Source organism: Heterocephalus glaber, unplaced genomic scaffold (assembly GCF_053883595.1).
Source record: "Heterocephalus glaber isolate CG9 unplaced genomic scaffold, H.glaber_assembly_v1.0 deba00001538, whole genome shotgun sequence".
Classification (NCBI taxonomy): domain Eukaryota; kingdom Metazoa; phylum Chordata; class Mammalia; order Rodentia; family Bathyergidae; genus Heterocephalus; species Heterocephalus glaber.
Genome location: NW_028258333.1, coordinates 5554218 through 5574696, shown reverse-complemented (window position 1 = coordinate 5574696; position 20479 = coordinate 5554218). Strand labels below are relative to the sequence as shown.

Sequence of the window (20479 nt, the reverse complement as noted above, 5' to 3'; positions counted from 1 at the left end):
AGCAACATGAGCTGTGTTTTGGAGTCTTAGTGACATCCACTGTAGACAAATGATGACAGGCACTCTGTCCCTTATTGTACCTCTCCCTACTGCAGAAGGACAACATCTAATGTACAGCTCAAAGAAGAAGGAACCGATGGACTAAGAACATACAAGAAGAATGCTAATTTTGCTTCACCAGTTTTCTGTGTGAACATTTTCACTGCAATATTGATCTAGTTTTCCATGTTTGTACTTTGTCTTCTATTTAGCATTTCTCTCTGAACTGAGCATGATTGCCAGCTATTAAACAATGCATCACTTTTGCTGACTTCTCTATGACCATTTGTACTATTAGTTTTCTCCTCATTTTCATTTTGCATGCTCTTAGGTATTCAAGTTCCTGAAGACCTTTCCCAGTTGTGAACAAATGCCAGTTTAAGAAGTTATGAACCTTGAAAGTGAATGAAAGTTTACTTACTGCTAGCTTTATTCTGAGATCTTGACAAGAATTGCATTGAACAACCTGAAATGAATGTCTCAAGGCAATTAGCAGTGCTACTGGTTTATATGAGAGCAGTCAAAGAAATACAGGGTGAAAAGAAGGTTGAGCACAAACACATTTATCACTGAAATCTATCAGAGCCTTTGTGGTTGGTAAGGATGAAGTTCTCCAGCTATCTATCATCACTTGCTTTCTGCCACATTGATTCCTCAGATCTAAAGTTAGGGGTGGGGAGAAAGGATTCAATATTTCTCTTCTCCCAGATGACTGACATTTTTTCCTTTTAGATCAGCTCACCCTATTCTCCTTCCAGGTTTTAATCTTCTAATATACGGGATTTTTGTAATTAATAACAACTACTGGTCAGCATAATTTTGAATAATTCTCAAATAGTTGTAACAAGTACCAGAGTGAAGTGTATTCAACTCCATAATTATTCACTTATAATTCTGAAATCCAGAAAGTGTAGTAAACTAGACTTTATTATTTATTGCATAAACTCATTTGGTGACAAAAATCTGACCTGAATTAATGCAAGATTATTCATAGTATGGATTACTCTTATATAAAATGACTATTCATATCTATTGCTGCAGAAATATTATCATATCTGATTAAGGGTGCTGCCCCAGAGTCTGCTGTAAGTGTCCCAAAATACACCACATATACCTTCCTAAAATTTGCAAAACTATGAATTCTAAATCCTGGCACTGAGAGTTTGGGTTAAGGAATTGATAACCTGTAGTTTAAAGCTAATGTTTTTTTGCTTACCTGCTAATTTTAAGCCAAAGGCATCAGGTCCAGTTCTAAAGGGAAAATGGAAGCAGCAACCCAGCTTGCTCTGTACTTTCAACATAAAGCAAGTTTTCTGCATACTTGTAACTGTCCCCATCTGAACATCACTCAACTTTGGTATTAAAAATAAAGCAGAGCCTGATTACCAACATATTGCTTTATTTCTTGGTGGTAGTAAATTAAGGCTGTCTAGAGTCATACAGCACAAAGTGATTTGAACATTAGAATTAAACAACAACAACAACAATGAGCATTCAATTTAGCAGAGCCAGGAAGGAAGCAATGTTTTAAAACAGATAAGTTTCTTAGAGAGGCCTTTTTGTCTCTAAACATCTGCTGAGTTGTTTCCCCAGTAACCTCTGTCCCAGATTCTTACTCCAGGGGGGAGCAGAATGAGGAGGAGGAGGAGTCCAGGAAAAGGGAGAACCTGGGAAATAGTACGTGTGGGGCAGGCGGTATGAAAAGCTGGCTTCATCTAATGCTTGGAAGACAGTTTGGGTGGTGCGGTCAGTTGCTGGTGAGAGTGGTTCAGGGAGTAAAACTCGCTGGCACCTTCTGGGAGGTGTAAACCAGCTTATTTGGAATAGCCCAGTATCAAAGGGTAGGAACAATCCTTTGTGACTCTGAAATTCAGAAACTTTGAGCAGGGTCACAGGACACAGAGCAATGTAATGCTACCTTCGACTTTTAAGGCTCCGAACTCTGTGGCTATCACTAAATACTGTCCCCAAGCAGACAAATCTCTTTCCCCGCAGCACACAGTCCTGATGGCTCACTTGAGCTGAAGGTGATGGTAGCTGCACAGGAAGCCATGTTTCCTATGACGTATGAAAGAAACCTCGTGGACAGAGGCGATCTCATCTCTAACTCTTCCTTCCCAACATGAGACAACAGTACGCACACACGGGAGCCTACAGTGGGAATGCAGTTGTCAAGAAGTGTGTAAGCATGACCTGAAACACATTTAGCACGCTTGCCTTGGGGATGCGCATGCTCTGGGACTGGACATGCAACCCTCTGAAAAGGAAATGAACAAGCTGTTTCGGCAGTGATGAAGAAGAGGTGTGGCTGGAGACCAATTTGGGAAAAACGCCCAACTTACTAACAAAGGACAACAGAATGTCATGAAAAGGAACGATGTCATTTCTTCTGGCTACCTGATTTCTCATACATGAGGCTACCAAATTGATTTCTATCCCAACGGGACCATTTTCAATTCCATCTATTTAAAATTCATATTTTGTAATCATTTAAATGTTCTATTCCAAGGGCTCAGTTGGTGGATCAGCTCATGTCTTATCAATGTGTTCCTTTACTTTGGTCTGACACTTCTAGGGGAACAGGAGTTAAGCACCTAGAAGTCTGCTTTGCATTCTCTAATGGAAAACATGCAGGCAGTCAAGGAGGAGACACACAAGGTGGCAATTTGCACAATTAAACACTTACAAATGTAACCCCCAGAGGCTTCACGTGATTAAGCCTGGTACATAAAGAAATAAATAGATGCAAAGAGTCAAAACACAGCTGAATGACAAAGAACCAAGGAGGCTGTCCTTGCCAGCTACAGGACAGCTGTGCCTGAGGCATCCCACGTGTGCACTGAGAAGGACTAGAAAAAACCTTTGAGGACTGGTGTTCTCCTGGGCCTTGCTTGTTAACTGAAAAACTGTGAAGGTCTTTCTTCCTATTTGAAAACACTTCTAAGATGCACCCTGATTGGGGGATCTGGGCTTCACCACGATGAGACGTTCTGGGGTTTTGGTGAGGTGTGTGGAGTGTGGGATGCTTTTAGATTCCACCACATCCAGCAATAGTCTCACCCACAGCCAACCGCCCAGGCAGCCATCCAAGGTGGCGCTCAGATGGGAGCAAAAGGACAGGAAAGACCCTTTGCCCACTGCAGCTGGTACTGCAGAAGCTCCCCAGAGCACACCCCATTCACAGAATCAATTCTCTGGCAAGAGACAGATGCCTTTGTTCTCTATCAGGGTTCTTCTGTTTATTCCTATCTCTGTTCTGTCAGTTCTAAAGTGATCAGGAATCTAACCCCCCGGGGGATGGCCTCAGATGCAGTGCTGGAAGCCGAAGCCCCAGAGAGGTGAAGTGCACTGACCAAGGTAGCACAACTAGCTAAGGCAGAGCTGGGGAAAGCCTGCAGGTCTCTACTTTCACCACGCTGCTTGACATGAGGGATTATTAGAAAAGATCTGGGATGCTCTTTCTATATGCAGAGTGCTGTGAAAGATCTAACCGAGGTTTGCCTGGTGAGGGATTGAGGAGAGGGGCTGGGCCAATCCAGCATCTTACAGAGCAGCTCTGGAGGGCGTCACCACTCTGATACCTTCCGCTGCTCGTGCAGGTGGGGTGAGTGGGGTGTGTATGAAAGTAAGGTGGGGCTTAGAGACGCTGCGATCAGCCTGCTGAGAAGGGAAACTGTCCTCAAATGACCCGACCCCAAACACGGTTTGCGGTAATCGAAAAGTGTCCCCCCCTCCTTTATTGCTTTGACCTCTGTTGCCCATGAAAAATAAGGAAAAATAAAAGCCAGATTCCTAGGAGCCTTTCCGGAAGAAACAGCTGCTGAGAGTGGGTGTCGACGCTTTCTTTACAAAACATTCTGTCTGGTTCACGATTGTAAATTGAAAACCACGCGGTTCCCTCAGAAGAACGCAGGGTTGGTGTGCTCGATGACGCAGCGCTTGCAGTGTCGTTTCACGAACCGCAGCGCCTCCACGGACACCTCGCAGTCCTGCACGTTCAGCATCTGCAGGTCAAAGCAGTTGGCAGCCACGATCTGCAAGCCCTGCCCCGTGATGCTCTCGCAAGATTTCAGGCTCAGCCGCTTGAGGTTGAAGCAGTTCAGGGCCAGGCACTCCAGGCCCGTGTCGGAGACCAAAGGGCACTTGCCGATGTCCAGAGACTTGAGCTTGGCGCAGTTCTTGGCGAGGTACTCCACGCCGTGGTCCGTGATGCCCTCGCAGCCCCTCGCGTTGAGGTAGCGCAGCTTGCTGCAGTACTTGGCGATGTAGCGGATGCCCACGTCGGTGACGCGGCCACAGTGCGCGATGCTGAGGTACCGCAGGCGCGACTCCAGCTTGGCGATCTCCCGCAGGCCGAAGTCACTGACGAAGCGGCAGTCGCTGACGCTGAGCTCCTTGATGGACGTGCAGTAGATGACCAGGTAGCGCAGGCCCTCGTCCGTGAGGCGCACACAGCGCCGCAGGTACAGGTGTGTGAGCTGCGTGCAGTGCGCCGCGATGGTGTGCAGGCCCTCGTCCTCCAGCACGAAGCAGTCTGTCATGTCCAGGTAGCGGATGGAAATCTGTTTGCCATGCAAGGGGGACAGTTTAATGGAGGCCTCCCGGGTCAGGCTGATGCAGGTCACTTTGGAGCACCCTACACAAAGAGACAGAACACATGCTCAGTGCAGCGTGGGAGAGGCCAGTGGAGGGTCAGCCGGATGCCAGCGGTCCCTAACTCTCCCCAAGCCCTCTCTGTCTTGATCCCTACAGGGGGAAAAGAGCAAGGAAGGGTCCCCTACACTCCTGTGATTATTTGGCTATTCTTGATTACTTGTACTTAAGAGGATTCAATGAGTTCAGAATCTGAAAGACCAGGCAGATTCTGGATCAGAAGTGATCAAGATCAATTACTGATCCATTACCAATGGCCTGACATTCTTTCCACTTCCTTTGTCCTCAAACAGGGACAATCACATTTGCTGGAGGGCAGCCACAAAGACTTGGGCTTATGTATGTTACATATGTGGAAGTCCTGCTTTGTTCCTGGAAGGACCCAGGAGCTCAGTAAAGGTTGTGCAGTGGTCTGGTAGCTCTCTGGTCCAAAGAACGGGGCTGGGGCAGAGTTTGAACATGGCCTTGGCTTGGGAGAAAGAGCACTGTGTTCACTGGGTTCATGGCTCACACTTGGATCAGTTTATTCCTCAGTGCTCAGGCAGAAGGCTTAACTTCTGCGTCTTAAGGCTGCGAGCAGGAACTCACAGCTGGCAATCCTACACTCAAAGAGCTCCATGAATACGCAGTGTGGTAACCGGTATGAATGGGCTGGCTGAAGTGTATCTACACTGAAAAATTCCTACTTACTGTGTGCTTGAGTTTTAAAATTTTTATTTTCATTAGTGCATGTGTACAGTACATAGCGATTACATTCATCACAGGGAGTGGGTGCATGTATGCTTAATTTAAACACCTTTTATTGTATTGATCTATGAAGTTTACAAAGTATTTTCAAGAATATTTTATTGCCTGATTCTTAAAACAATCCATTTTACTGACAAACATGCTAATTCTGGGGAAGATATCTTTAGATGACTCTCTAAACATTGTTTCTAAACACTTAACAATGTTCGTGAGTAGGCTGGCTGTAGTGGCACACCCTTGCAATCCTAGCACTCTGGGAGGCTGAGGCAGGAAAACTCCAAGTTCAAGCCCAACCTGGGCAATTTAGTGACTCAGTGAGACTGAATCTCAAAATAAAAAATATAAAAGGGTTGGTGATATAGCTCATTGCAAAGGTCCTGCATTCAATCCCCAGTACCTCCAAAAAGAACACACACACACACACACACACACACACACACACACACATAGTATGTGTAAAAATAATGATACATGATCACATGGAGTATAATTATATACTTACATAATATATGAAGCATGTGTTGTATATTTCAGTTCAGTGAACATTACCTTATAGAATATAGAGTACATGTATAGTATATAAATATAAATAATAAACATCTATAGTCCATATTATGAATCCACATCTATGTGCATATTTCATTTCCCTGCACAGACTGCACGTATGCATTTCTCACATTTTCCCTGTGCTTCTCAGACCCCTCTGGCAGCTCTCCAGCCACCAGAAGCCCCATCTCAGACCCCCCACACCATGGCACTCAGTGCAGCGCCCAAGGTTTCTGAGCAGCTACACAGCGGTGCTCCTTGGAACTTTCCTCCCACCTGCTGGCCAGCTGCCCAGGGGGCTTTTATAAAACACAGCTTCTGGGGATAAGAGGGTTCAGTGTCACGTGCTGCCAAGTTGAGAATTTCTGGAAGGAGTGACACATGCAGACCAATGCTGGACAAGCGAGATGCGACTGGGCAGAGCTCAGTGGGCTTCATGGTTTGCTGAGAGCTCATCAATGCCCAACAACCTTAGCTCTGAGATCTCCCTTTGCTTTGAGTTCTTTTTGACTGACTGCAGTCCTGTTTATACTGAATGTATTTGTCTGCCTGTGCTGCTTCTGAAGGCCTTTATTTTTCTAGTTCTGTGATAAATCTATTCCTACCCTTTTGATTCTAGGTTCCATTTCCCCACCCCCAAATGTCTAGCAAAGTCTTTAGCACTCCAGTGTGCAATATTTAGTTCATGCAAATATATACTGTGTTTTAAAAAATGATTCCAAATTTAATGAGATATTACTTTGGCATAGTTTTAGTAAGCTGTTTTGATAAGCTGGTATCATTTCAGATCAAGCAATCATTTTAATATTAGAGTTAGCCCTAATTCTCAATTTGCTGATTTTGAACTGAAAAGAAAATGAATTGATTCATGGCTTAGTAGATGATGTTAATGGGTAGTTCATACATTACAGACATGGAAGGACCCTTAGAAATAATTCAATTCAATTTTCATTTTTTAAAAAATGGAAGCATCTCAGGCTCAGTAAGAGTATGGGACTTGTACACTCAGACTAGGGAAAGTCTTGTTCTCTCTTTGGTGATGTTGAGGATGGAGACCAGGGCCTTCAGGATGCTAAGCTATCACTGAAATACATCTCCAATGAGGGTAATTTTTTTGACAGGTAATTCAAGGCTTCAGTTATCACAGAGAGGTAAGAAATGACTTGGATGTACCTAGAATGGATAGGTTACATGAGAGATGTACAGCAGATGCATCAGCAGGAGATTACACTGGGCTTTTGGAAGGGTTGGAAATGGAAATACCTGAGGGGATTTTAGAAAGAGAGGAGTTGTTTGGAAATGTATGGAGCTTTGATAGTAAAATAAAGCAAGGCAGATTTGAGAGACAAGAAAGCATAGAGAGTCCATGGAGGAGTAAGAAATGTTCATGAGGCAGAACTTCGGGTGACTGAAAGGACTGAAGGGAAACTATGATGGGAATGATCTGCTGGGATTGGATCACAAAAGTAGTCTGTACATTATTCTACAGGGAATGAGCAACATGGGGATCCTTCAATTAATCTGGAGATCCTTCAGTGAATTCCAGATTCCATTCAACTTTCACAAATTTGCTCCTCATTCCTATTGCCTCTCCTTACTGGGGCAATATCTCTACTTTCTCTGGGATGTGTGATGGCCCAATCAGCAAAGACCAGCCGCTGACTTCTAGGGATGTGAATAAGGGGAATGTACAGCAATGATGACAGCAGCTGTGATTTATGAGTGCTTGCTGCAGGGGTCTCAGGGAACCTACATGTGAAGACCTGGCATTATTAACCCACTTCATCCTCCCATCTCCATTTATATAGATGAGGAAATTTTAGCTGCTTCCTAAATGCTGTTTAGAGCATTAACCAATGGGAACTTTGAGTCTGTTAGGGGTAAAGATGAGCATTTAGGGCTTTGACACTCCTCTGTTCCACTTCATTACAATGTCATAAAGTGCAAAGATAAAAAAGGCCTCACTTCTGCCCATATAAAGCACACAATGAATTCAGAGGAAGGGAACTGGAAATGTTGAAGTACCCAATTGCAGAGCTCACCCAGGCTCCAGCACCAGCAAGTACGGCCGCTCCTAGTCCATCAGGGTGAGACAGGGAAGGCTGCAACCAGAAGGGGTTTGACTGGCGCCTCAGCACTGAGCAGCCCCTCAGGAGAGGGGGTGGAGGAGAGACTGGCATGGGAGCCAAAGAGGGAGCCACACACCACTGCATGCACCAGCATGATGTGCATGGGGACCCTCAGACGGTTCCATGGAAGGAAAAGTCCAGTGTACAGGAGGAGGACGAGTGGAGCTTGGGCAGGGCATCTCACTTAGGGTCTTGTATGCTCTATTGTGGAACCTGACTTTTTGCTGTAAGTCACGGGGAACAGTTAGAGACTTTATGTAGGAAACTAAAGACTGACTGGTAATTTGAAAAACTTCCTGTCTTGGCTGTGCAGAGGGGTTGTGATGGGTGAAGGGTATCTCTGGGCAGGCAGGTAGAGGAGAGGGAATGGACTCAAGGCCCTGGAAAAATGGAATCACCAGGACAGGAGCCTACTGGTTAGATATATAAGATGAGAGAGAGAGAGAGAGAGAGAGAGAGAGAGAGAGAGAGAGAGAGAGAGAGAGGGCCATTGGAGAAGATCTCCTGGAGGGGATCCATTTGACACAATCTTATTTGCAATAATTGTAACATTTCATATTTTGAAAACTGGTTGTTTTAATGTATTCCACTGACGTTTGAAGACATTAATCAAAGACTATCTTTGATAATGAGAAAGTATTACAGCTAGCAATAATAATATTCAGTAACTTGAAAAGGTAACTTTTGATGGCTTCAAGCAATACAATACAACTTTATTATGTTACAGTTCTTGAAGTCAGGAGGCTGAAATGAGTCTCAGGCAAAAATGAAGAGACCAGCAGAGCTGAGAATCTGTCCTTGGCTTTTCTAGCTGGTAGAGGCCACCTGTGTTCCTTGGCTGATGATCCATTCTTCCATCTTCAAAACACATCATTCCACCCTCTGTATTCTCATCCTCATATTTCCCTCCAGACTGTCTTGCTTCCTTCTTTTAAAGGTCTCATACTTCCACTAGGTCTACCCAGATAATCTAGCATAACCTATCCAGCCAGCACAAGACCCTTAACTTATTCCCACTTACAAAGTTCCTTTTACCATGTAAGGCACAATATTCATAGTGTCCAGAGTTAGAACATGGACATCTTTAGAGGATAATTATTCTGCCTATCTCAGAGTTAACAAACATTTATAGAGGAAAACACATCAAACTTTATTTTTGTTCCATAATTGTAACTTTTGGGTTTTTTTCCTCTACCTTGTTGAACTATCTTGCTTTCTCCCTTCACTCTTTTGTCCTCCAACTCTTTTTTTATTCAATAAATGAAGTTCTTGCTATGTGCCAGGGACCACACTGAGTGCTGAGGACAAGGAATATCATATCTTCTCCACTGCTGAAAACCAAGCAGATTTAGAGGGTACTGACAAAGAAGCAGAGCTCAAGATGGCAACTCTTGGCTTCCAGGAAAAGAAGACTTTCAACAGGGGCATTGTCTGCCTTTCTGAGGATGAGGGAGGTGGTCACATGTCTTCGAGGAGCTTTAAACTCTAGACTAGTGATGAGTATTCCATCAAGTCCATTGCTGTGGGGAATGAAGTCATTATGGGAGGCCACCTGAGAAAACCAAGCAGAACAGACCATGGGGAAGTCACACATGGCTGCCCTCTGGCTTCTCTCTGTATCTTCACGACCATTTCCAAATTCCCACAGAACTGGAGGGGAGTGTTAGGGAAGCTGATGGTAAATCCAACCTTCTGGGCTGTTGAGTCTTTCACGTTCCTCTACCTAAAAATCTTTCCTGTACCTGGGGTTCTGTGTTTTTTAACTTGGTGACTGACCAATTCCTCTTATTGTATTCTTTGTGTCCATAGATCAGTATGTCTCCTACCCCCTCCCTAATTTGATGGCCGTGACTTTGTTCCAATGATATGTGTACTGGCTGGGCCATCAGGTTCAATGCCTTGATCTTATTTCGCTATGGCTAAGTACAAGTACTGGCTGTTCCAACAGATTTACTCTTCTAACATGGAATCCTAGGGATGGGAAGGGAGATTATTTTAAGTTGTCCCGTCAGCAGGTGTGGTGTCTAGAGTAGTGAATCCTCTAAGTTCAAATGTACAGTTAGGTGACAAATTGAGATTGTCCTTTTCCCTGATCAAGATGAATAAAAGCCTTAAAAAAAAGAACCAAAGAAGCTACACAAATATAATCAGTCCGGTTGACGATGAGAGATATCAAGGGGTCGAGCATGGATCACTGAGGCCGGAAGCCCAAGAATTCCCATTTCCAAATACCCAAAGCAGTTTTAGCATTTCTAAATTTCAAAATGATCTCAAAAGAGACAGCATGATTGCTTGCAGTCTGTATGAAGAATGTATGGGAAGCCCCTTTTAACAAAGATGCGGGTTCCAAAATGAATCATTTTGAAACTGAGAAAATAAATGAAGTGTTTATAAAATGCTCAATTTGAATGTTAAAGAGCACTGCCTTGCATTTTTTTTTAATTATAGAGAAAACATACCTAGAGAAAGCTGTGAGTTGTCCCAAGCCACAAAGTTTTGTAACTAGTTTCCACCACATAACAATGCTTTCTCTTTCCAGAATTCCTTGGGGGAAGAAATGTAAGAAAACCTTGCTGTTTCCTGCTTCTTTATGCCAATGGCTGCTCATGACTAAGTGAACATACAGTTACTATGGTTTTGTCCTGAAGCCAGCTGAAGGGGAGAAGCAGCAAGCTGCTTTCCAGCCAGGGAATGAATCTGCAAGCAATAATGGACTGTCATCTGAAATATTTTCAGATGTTGGTTTTCAAAAGAGAGAGCAAGCTAAGAGCCGGATTTACCTCACATTTTGTTGGAGGGCATCGTTTACCTCAGATGCTTGTAAATCCCGAAGTCTGTTTATTTGCCCAGCACAGTGCTTTTCAGTTCTTGACCTCTCCCCAACAATCCCTAAGGTTATGCTCATGCCGTTCACTTCTTTAACTCCCTGGTGCATCTCATACATTTCAGCCTCTCCAGTGCTCGCCTTTTGACTTTGCAATGGATGAGATAAAGAAAGGCTGTTTGTCAGATCCGATCCCTATCTGGTGCCAAAGTTTGACTCTGGCCTTTAATTCTTCCTGCCTGTGAGAGGTTTTCAAGCGAAGCAGCCATGCTGGGGTTTCCTTCCATTTTTAAAAGTACTGAAGGTTTGATTCAATGCTCCTTAACCTTGCACTATGGAATTGAGAATTTTGATTAAGAAACAGTGTAGGTTGGAAGAGAGGGGCTGAAATACAAGGAGCTACTTCCCCAGGGAGGATTTCCCCAGGGTGTCCGAAATGTGAGCCATCCTGATCACACACACTTCTGGGTGATTTGTGGTCCACAAGGGACTCAGTCATGTGCACAGCACAGGAACAAACAGGTAGGGTCACGCCCGCTGCTGGGGTGTAGCACTCAGGTTCTGTGGGCCAGCAACAAGCGGGTAAAAGGTAGCTGATAGCTATGTTTGAAGAGCAATCTGGTTCCTAATTATCTAAATTGGATATCTGGACTCTATTATTATCTATGGCTACTGAGAAACAACTGTGAGTGTGATGGAGAGCATGAACACATTTAAGGCAACTAATCTGAACTGCCAGGTGCCAGGTGAACTCCTCTATGAAGCCGAGATCATCTGATGAAAGGGATAGAGCTGGCCTCCAGGGTTCTGATTACACGAAGGCAGTTTCTCTGCAAGTGCTGCCCTCCCTGCCACCCACTGCCCCTCTGGGAGTCCCCGAGTAGGGTTCCTGCAGGGGTGGCACTGTGGACCCCTCTGCTATGGTGAATTGGGTAAGCCCATGCCAGGAGGCCAGGTTCCGTTTACCTGACACGTCCAGGTGCTCCAGGTTGGGGCAGAGGGACACCACGTCGAAGACGGCCTCGTTGGAGATGTTGTAGCAGCCCGAGACTTCCAGGCGCCTGAGCTCCGGGCAGCACTGGGCAATGGTGTAAAGCCCTCGGTCTGTGAGGCGCCGGCAGCCGCTGACGATGACTGTTTCCAGCATGAGGCAGACGTTGGGGGTGTCCTGGCAGAGCCTGCGGGTCAGCACCTTGAGGGCGCGGTCCACGTGCACGGTCTCGCCCGTCAGGCGGATAGTCCTCCAGAGGCGTGGGTCCCACGCCAGGTTGTACCAGCGGCGGCACACGCGCGCGCAGCGGCACAGCTGGTTGGTGGGCAGGAAGGAGAAGACGTGCACCATGCAGTGGTCCGGGAGGCGGTCGGTGCTGGCCTGCTCCTTCTGGGGTCTGGCGGCCAGCCGGATGAGCGGGTGGGTGAGGCGGGGCGGGGGCGGGGAGTGCACCATGGCCACCGTCTCCCCAGTGACGGAGGACGAGGAGGTGGACGAGCCCCTTCCATTCTGGAATCCCGGCAGGGTGGGCGGACATATCAAGGCTGGGCTGGGCGTGCTCAGTGTGCGCATGCTCAGGTCGGAGTCTGCAAGGACAGAGAGCAAAGGGTTACGGACGAGGGCCCCAGTGGAGGCCTGTGAAGGAAGGCGACCCATGCACAAAGCACCTGCCCATCTCCGGAGTCAGAGACCTGCAAGGGTCACCCACCCAGAGCGCTGCTCCAGGAGCCACACCTCTGCTGGGCAAGGTGCAATGCACGTTTTCAGAGCTGCAGGCTCCCGGGGGTGTGTCTCCACCTCAGTGACTCAACCCCACCGAAGTCGTGCTGCAGCTGTCAGAAATGAGCAGGTATGGCTGTGGCAACAAAATTTCTTTCATAAAAGCAGACCATGGGACAGCTGCCCTAGGACCATGGTCTGCTGTACTCTGGTCCTCGTCAAAGGTGATCATCAGCTTCAAAGTTTCACTGCTTCTATTCCGGGGAGAAAGCTCATATATTAGGTATATAAACTGACGGAATTGTATTTTGGTTAGGTAGATGGTTCATTATGTGGAATTTGCACGGAAAGGAATGGGTTTCAGAGGAGAGGGGAGCAGTGACTGGGTGTGGAGGACGCTTGCTTTCCGGGCCTCACCCTGGCATTCAGACCCACTCACCTGCTCCCTTAGACCAGCATTTAAGAGGGCAAACAAAGGCTCAAATTCCTGGCAAAATACTGGTTGTCCAGCTTATGAACAATCTTCCTTTACATTTGAATAACTTGAGCCACAGCCTGTTCCTTGAAACCAGAAAGATCACCTGAGAAGATCCGAGTGGCTGTTAAGTTTTGGGGGGATCAAGAATTCTTTACAATATCACTCGAAGCAGGAACTCATTTTTCTACCTCTCTCTCTCCATCTCAATACATATGAGAAGTAATTTAGTCTTTCTTTATATACAGTGTATTACATAAAAACTCATAGATGTATTTAGGAATAAATTTATTTAGTCTCAGTATGTGTGTCATTGCATATGAATATATTTACAAAATCTATATTACACACACACATGCACATACACTACTATGTGTGTGAGAGAAACAGAGAGGAAAAATGAAAGAGAATTTATCTGCAAACACAATTTTCTTCACCTATAAAATAAGTGTTGGCTACCTGATTTCTAAGTTATTTCCTGCTCTCATTATAGCTTTGACTTAAGAAAATGATACCCTTGTGTATTTTCCCACATCTACCTTGGAAATTAGCATTCACAGTCTATCTTTCCAGAGAACTGCTAGCAGTAACATACAAGAATTTTCGACACCCAGACACCTGCTTTGAGTCTTTCTGAAGTTTTCATACAAATCGACTTGTTCTATTACTGTAACTTTTTCTTGTCATTTCTTTCTAACCTAGCACTGAAAATGATGTCCACGTTTTGCTTATGAAGCTTCTGTGAATTACGCTCCCCCATGATTACCTCTTAAAACACAGATACTTTTTGTGCCCCATGGTAAGTGCCAGATCCTCTAAGAACGTTTTCCAGAGGTCTGCAAGACCTGATTCTCTCACCTGGGAACTTCCCAGTCTGTGCCTGGCATGCTCATTGCATTCTTCTCATGTCTGTACCCACCCAGTCACCCTCTCCTTTATCATCACATGACTTCAGTTCAGGCTGGGCATGTCACTTGTGTTGGCCAGCCGATGAGAGGAAAGCCATTTGTGCACCTGGGATTGGCTGTTAAATCTTCTACCATGGACATCAGAAGATGACTCCCAGCTAGCTCTGCTAACAGAATGAGGGAAGATCCATGGGGCAGACAGATCTGGCCCAATCTGCAGCTGAGACAGAGGCTCGGGCAGCTTGGGGTAACCAGAGCCCTGACAAACCAAAGACACATGAGCAAGAATAACTCTTAAGCCACTGAATTTGAAGATGACACATTGCATAGTATTATTCTAGTGACACATGATGCCTATGTCTTTTATCACACTAAACACTCTTCTGCGATGTGGGTTTAATGTTTTTCTTTTGGATATCCTGGCAGCACCCTCATGGTTTATGGTATATAGCAGATGCACAGCAAATAAATTGAATGAAGTACCTCTATGTTGAAAGACAATCCAATTTGTCATGTATATTTCTATCTCAGGTGGTATTGATATCGTATTTTAAATAATTCATAAGCAAAATGCATATTTCTCCCTTATGTAATCAGTGACAATAAATAACAGACCAGATCTTGAAGGAAAATCTTAAATATAAAGCAGTTAAGGATTTCAAAACGGCCATTCATGCTACCATACCAAGCTGCAATACTATGTAGCTACTCAGAAAATTGCCAGTGTCTTTCTTAGGCAGGGAACAACTTATTTTGGGTTAGGAGGGAAAGGCAATGTGAAGCTCTCACTCTGACACTGTGGCAGCTGTGGGCTCTGAAATCCCTCTCCTGCCTATCCAGGTTCCATTCATCTTGAAAGAGAAGACACTGGAAAGCACCCTACAGAAACCTGCAAAGAGTTAGGCCCCGGGGAATGAAATACACTTCTCTGTGTGCATGCATGGGTGCAGGTGAATTTCTACAACCCATGCCTCTACCTGACTCACATTTCTTCCCCCTTGTGTGTTCCCAGCACAGAGGGCATAATGCAAATATGTCCTGATTGCTGAGCACAGCTGTGCCTCTTGAAATAACTTCAGTTCTTTGCTCTCTTTTCTGAATTTGTCAATAACCATACCTGAGGGTTGAAGGAGTCCACACTCAGGAACCTGGCAGCCTCCCACAGCCCTGAGGAACACTGCCTTGGGGGGTCAGGAGCACCCTGGCCTCTTTCTTGCTCTTCTACCAGAGCTTAGCAGCAGGATTCTCAGCAGGAATCTCAGTCTGCTGTTCACTGCTCACAAAGAGGGGGGCCAGGAAGACTTTTGCCAGGTAGGTTGGATGTCTCTTATCAGAACACGCATCAGGATCTGTTGGCTTCTTCCTGCTTTTTCTACAACACTTCAAGAACCCTAAGGAAACTTTAGGAAGTATACAATTATGATAATTCAATAAATACCATCTGATAATTAAAAAATAATAAAGAGATGAGCACTAACTTGAGATATGCATACCTAGAAGTTGTCACACAATATTTTTCCCCAAATGTGTAAAATTTATTTACAAGTTAAATATACATGTATGCAGACATTTAAACTTAGAATTATATTACCGTAAATAACATATGCATGGCTTGTCACGCAATGTATCAAGGAACCATCTTCTGTCACTAAATAGATATAATTTATAAAAACAGAAGTTTTCCCTATAGAACAATGGAGAATATCTGAATGTTTTTATATACCAGGAAAACAAGGACCATGTCCACCTGCTAAATAGTATATTTTATCTTCACCAGAGAAGACAAGTCTACTCTTTGCACACAGGTTTTTTTTCCCTTGTCCCTTCTCAAGACTGTCAGCTAAATTAGTATCAGCATTAGCTGCTGATTTTTCTACAAGATTAGAAACAAGGACCCAAATTCATAAATAGTATATGGAAGAATTCCATATTGTTTGCATTGAATAGGGAAAATGGGATTTGCAAAAAATGCCCAATAAAATGTACATGACCAAAAGCTTCCACCAATAATCAAATCAGTTGCTGCCTGCATCAAGTATCTTTAAACTGTGGTATACACAAAAGGTTCTTGATCATTTTATTTAAAGAAAGGATGTTGCCTGAAATATCAGGAAAGGGAATGCCCAAACAAGATGTAGTCCATTTTCATAACATTAAAAATCTCCAGAATGTACAAGGGAGGTGGCCTTTTAAAATCTAAAATAGTCTTTGAGAAAACTGTTTTGTTTCAAGAATAAGTGGGTAAATTAATAATGGAATCTGTTAAAGGTAAACAGTGAATCCCAATTTTATGTCCCATAAAGGCAATTTGGTAAAAAATAGACTACATGTACCCATTAGGTTTTATCACTTAGTGAGGCTGTAGCCATCTTAGTTTGTGTAAGTACATTCTGTGATGTTCTCACAATGATGAACTAATCTAATGACACATTTCTCAGAATGTAGCCCTGCCATATGCTTTAGTAGGGTGAATAGATGAATCAAGGGATTGCTAAAGGCATTTTCACTTATAAATAAGTAAGCCTCGAGGAAAGATAAGAGATGGGAGCAAGGCAAATGCCAAGAGAGCAGAATTCGAGAGTGGAAAGGAGAAATGACCAGTTACTCAAGCAACAGGATGTATATTTTGTGGCCTGTGTCTTCTAATGACATAAGGAAGCTGAATATATCCAAAACATGGAAAAAGAGCAAAGAACACATTGCTGTCTGCAGAAAGATAAACTGAATGGACTGCAAGGAATAGTTTAGATAGGGGAGGAAAGGATAGAAGAAAGGAAAGACTTTCACTATTAAATGTCAGTAAAATGTGCTGCTATAGATTCTTGGATTATAGCACTATATACAGAAAAGAGAGGATTCATCCATTCACTGTATGATTTAACACACATCGCTAGCTTCTGCCTAGCTGAGATCGAAACAGGAAGTTACTATATTTGACTAGATTATAAAGCAAATACTTCTAATCCACCTCCCTTTGGTGTCACAGTCCCACTAAAGCATAGACTCTGACATCAGCATAGACTCTGACATCTCCAATTTCTTGTAATCCTTTGGGGAGAGAGAAAAATGACCGTTGGGCAAGCATCAAATCCAACACACAAAAACCAACATGGTAAAGGGTAGAAAAGTTTTATTTCTAAGTCTAGAAATAAAAGTCAGTTTTCAAAATTCCAAGATGGAGACAATCAATATAGAACCTGCCAGCAGTGCAAAACTTCAATTAAACCATATTTTTAGTATGCTTTTGGATGATCTCAAAATTAATGTAATTTTTGTTTGACATAATGAGCCTTAAGTCAAATAAATGTAATTATCCTTTTAAACAATATTGCTACATTCTCTGTTGGCTAAACTAAGAGTAAATTCCTTGAAGTTTAAGAAATTCTGGCTCCACGAATAATTTAATATATTTTCAAGTATGAAATTTGTATGGAAAAGTTTTTTTTTTCTTAAGGCACTTTAAATGTGTAAAAACTACGAAAAAGAATAGCTGTGTTTTTCGGGGAGAAAAACACTATAAACTTTTTTTTTCTCATGGTTTCAAAAGTCCTGGAAATTTTGCATCTTTTGTAATTACAGTACAGTATCAAAAATATTCAAGGCATCTCTTACACACATGCTTATTAGCCACATTTTCTTCTAACTAGCTAGCTGCCTGTTTTGTACAAGTTTTTATTTTCAAACCACTGCTGTTTACACTCTACGAAGTCTATTTACATTACCCTGGGCTTTCAAAGTCAAAATTTGCAAAGCTACCCTGAATTTCTCCCCTCTGATTACCAAAACTTTTGTGCAAGATGCTTTCCATTATAAGTTGTCTTTCTCAAGGACTACTGCCATTAAAAGCAAGATTTCTTTTCTTAGCTTAAATTCAAGCTTAAAAAAATAGCTCTATAAAACCTAGGTAGTGAGGAAATAATACACTCTGAGTGATCACTTTTCCTCTTGTTTGATTTCAAAATATTTTCTTGTAATGTGGTTCAGATCACATAAGCAACGTGGAACTTAAGGCACCAGTTGCTGTAAGCAGAAATGTGTAGACAGAAGGTGAGCCTTGTATTTTGCCCAGAGGGAGTTAGGAATGTCATCAGAATGTAGAGTCTGTAGGACCAGCTGATGACTAAGATCCCTGTCCAAGAACAAAGCACCTGCTTTGTCAGGTACATGAATCAGTGCTATTCAGGCATCACAGTGGTGAGTGATATGTGAAATCCTGAAGAGAACAGTGGGACTTTTCTAGTAACAGCTTATGTGGTCTGGCCCATGTCCAGTTCTTTCTTTATGCCCGGACAATGGTTTCCCAGTGTTATCCAGTGTCTAACTCCCATTTGAACTAAGCCTGGGTTCTCTTTTGCCTTTAACTCTGCAAAAAAGAAAATACCCACATGGTTAAGGAAGCTTTTAAGCCGTGTTGCTCTAAAAGCCATAAATAAAAGCAGTGAAATATACAGAATGGCTTCTTTAGATTTTGCCTGAAAAGTGTCTGGAAAGGATCTTTTGGGAAATTTATGCTCAGAGAAAGATCAGGTAGCCTCAGAAACTGAAACCTAGATCATAATTCACCAGCCGCCTTTTGCTTTATTTCGTGTTGAAATGATGGCTTCTTAGAACCTTCCTTTTTCTTATCTATAAAATGGCAAAGGAAGATGACCTTATACTATTTATACCTTAATGCAAGGTAGGATGTTCATCCCTGGGAGAGTAACATTGCTATCAGAAGCCACATTTTTCACAACCAAGAGGATAAACTCTTTTTTTTTCCCCCCCATTAACTTTATTGGTACATTTTAGGTATAAAATACAGTTACATTCATCATTGGGATCTTGTACCATTACATGAGTCTCTTGGTTCTTATTTTTTTCACCTTCCCTTGCCCTCCCTTCACCCCCTCCACCCTTCCCTATTTGCAAAGACCTTGTTTCCATTTTGTTCCTCTTCTCATATTTTTTCCTTTCCCTTTTTTCCCTTCCCCTACCCCTCCCAATTCCCCTGCTCTTCTAGACCTTTTCTTCCTGTTACACAATATCAGTTATACATTTTTTAAATTACAATATTAAGATCTAGGAGATATTACCACAGAATGTCACAGATTTTACAGAATTTAAAAGGATATAGAAAATTACAAAAATTTTTTTTATTACAAAAATTTTTTTTGAAATAAATTTAACAACTTCTAAGAAGTAACTTAGAAGACAAATGAATGAAACTAACTCTGGAGGAAATATAAAGTTTGAATAGCACCTATTAAAGAAAGTATATACCTAGCTTGAAAACCTACCTATATGAAAACAGCAGGCTCATAAACATTTTAACTGATAAATTATATCAAACATTTAAAGCAGAAAAAAGAAGGAACACTTCTCCCCTCATTTTAGGAACTCAACCTTGTGCTAATCCTAAAACTGGATAAAGATAATAGAAGAAAAAAGTATGAACATAGATAGAAATTTGTTTAACAAAACAAACTCTTAGAAGTCAGATCTGGCAGGACGTAGAAAGTGGTTTTGTTATAGGGATGGCAGTGTTGGTTCAGCATTGGAAGATCCACCCCCAAAAGTCATCATTTTAACAGAGGAAAGGAGAAAGCCATATGATCCTGTCACTAGTTGGAGAAAGAGTATTGGACTAAATTCTACAGGTGTTCATGGTAAAAGCTATCAGGAGCCTAGAAGTAGAACAGAACCTTCTCAACAGATCAAAGACATGTACTCCATACTTCCAACAGAAACTCCTTCTATGAATTGAGATGATACAATGCTTTCTCCCTAAAGTGGGGAACAAGGGCATATATGCCTACTCTTCATCTCTCCATTAGACTTTGAAACATAGGTCTAAACCAAAATAGTCTGGCAATAAAATGACACAACAAGGATGATTGGCATGGCAGAAACAAAAGCTTTATTTGTAGATGAAATGATCATCTACAGAGAAGATACTAAGAAATCTCTAGGAGCCCCTAGAACTTGTACTTGAATTTAGCAGGATTAGAAAACACAAAGTATATACAAAAATTCAGGTCTGTGTATACTTGCTATAAATGGAGAATTGGATATTGAAATTTAAAAGTTACGTAGGAGTACAAAGGACCCAGAAAAGCCAAAAACAAAAACAAAAACAGCGTTGGAAGACATTTAGCACCCAATTTCAAGACTTCTTCTAAAGCTACAGTAATCAAGGCAGTGTTGGTGTAAGGAAAGACATATAGATCATTTGAGTAAAACAGAGAATCTAGAAATAGAACCACACATATATGTTCCACTGAGTTTTGAAAGATTATTTAACATTAGCATTTTATAGCATATAAACTCAATTCAAGAGCCAAGGAAGAGATAGTGTTTTCAGCAAACGGCATTAGAACACCTGGTATCCGTATATAAAAAATTAACCTCAATCCTTTTTTTCCATACATGAAAATAACTTGAAGGGATCTATGAACCTAAATAAGA

At 42.7% G+C, this 20479-nt stretch overlaps 1 protein-coding gene across 4 annotated transcripts in view; it reads right to left on the bottom strand.

Annotated features, from left to right (window-relative positions):
- Positions 1-1418: 1418 nt before the first annotated feature.
- Fbxl7 (F-box and leucine rich repeat protein 7) overlaps positions 1419-20479 on the bottom strand; it is a 399360-nt gene continuing 380299 nt past the window's right edge. For all 4 annotated transcript variants that reach the window (XM_004845198.4, XM_087189243.1, XM_087189244.1 and 1 more), the window contains 2 exons: positions 11905-12516; positions 1419-4675 (listed from right to left, as the gene is read on the bottom strand). In XM_004845198.4, the coding sequence (XP_004845255.2) occupies positions 3939-4675; positions 11905-12516 (1349 nt within the window). In that variant the 3' untranslated portion in view covers positions 1419-3938. The remainder of the gene's footprint in view (positions 4676-11904; positions 12517-20479) is intronic.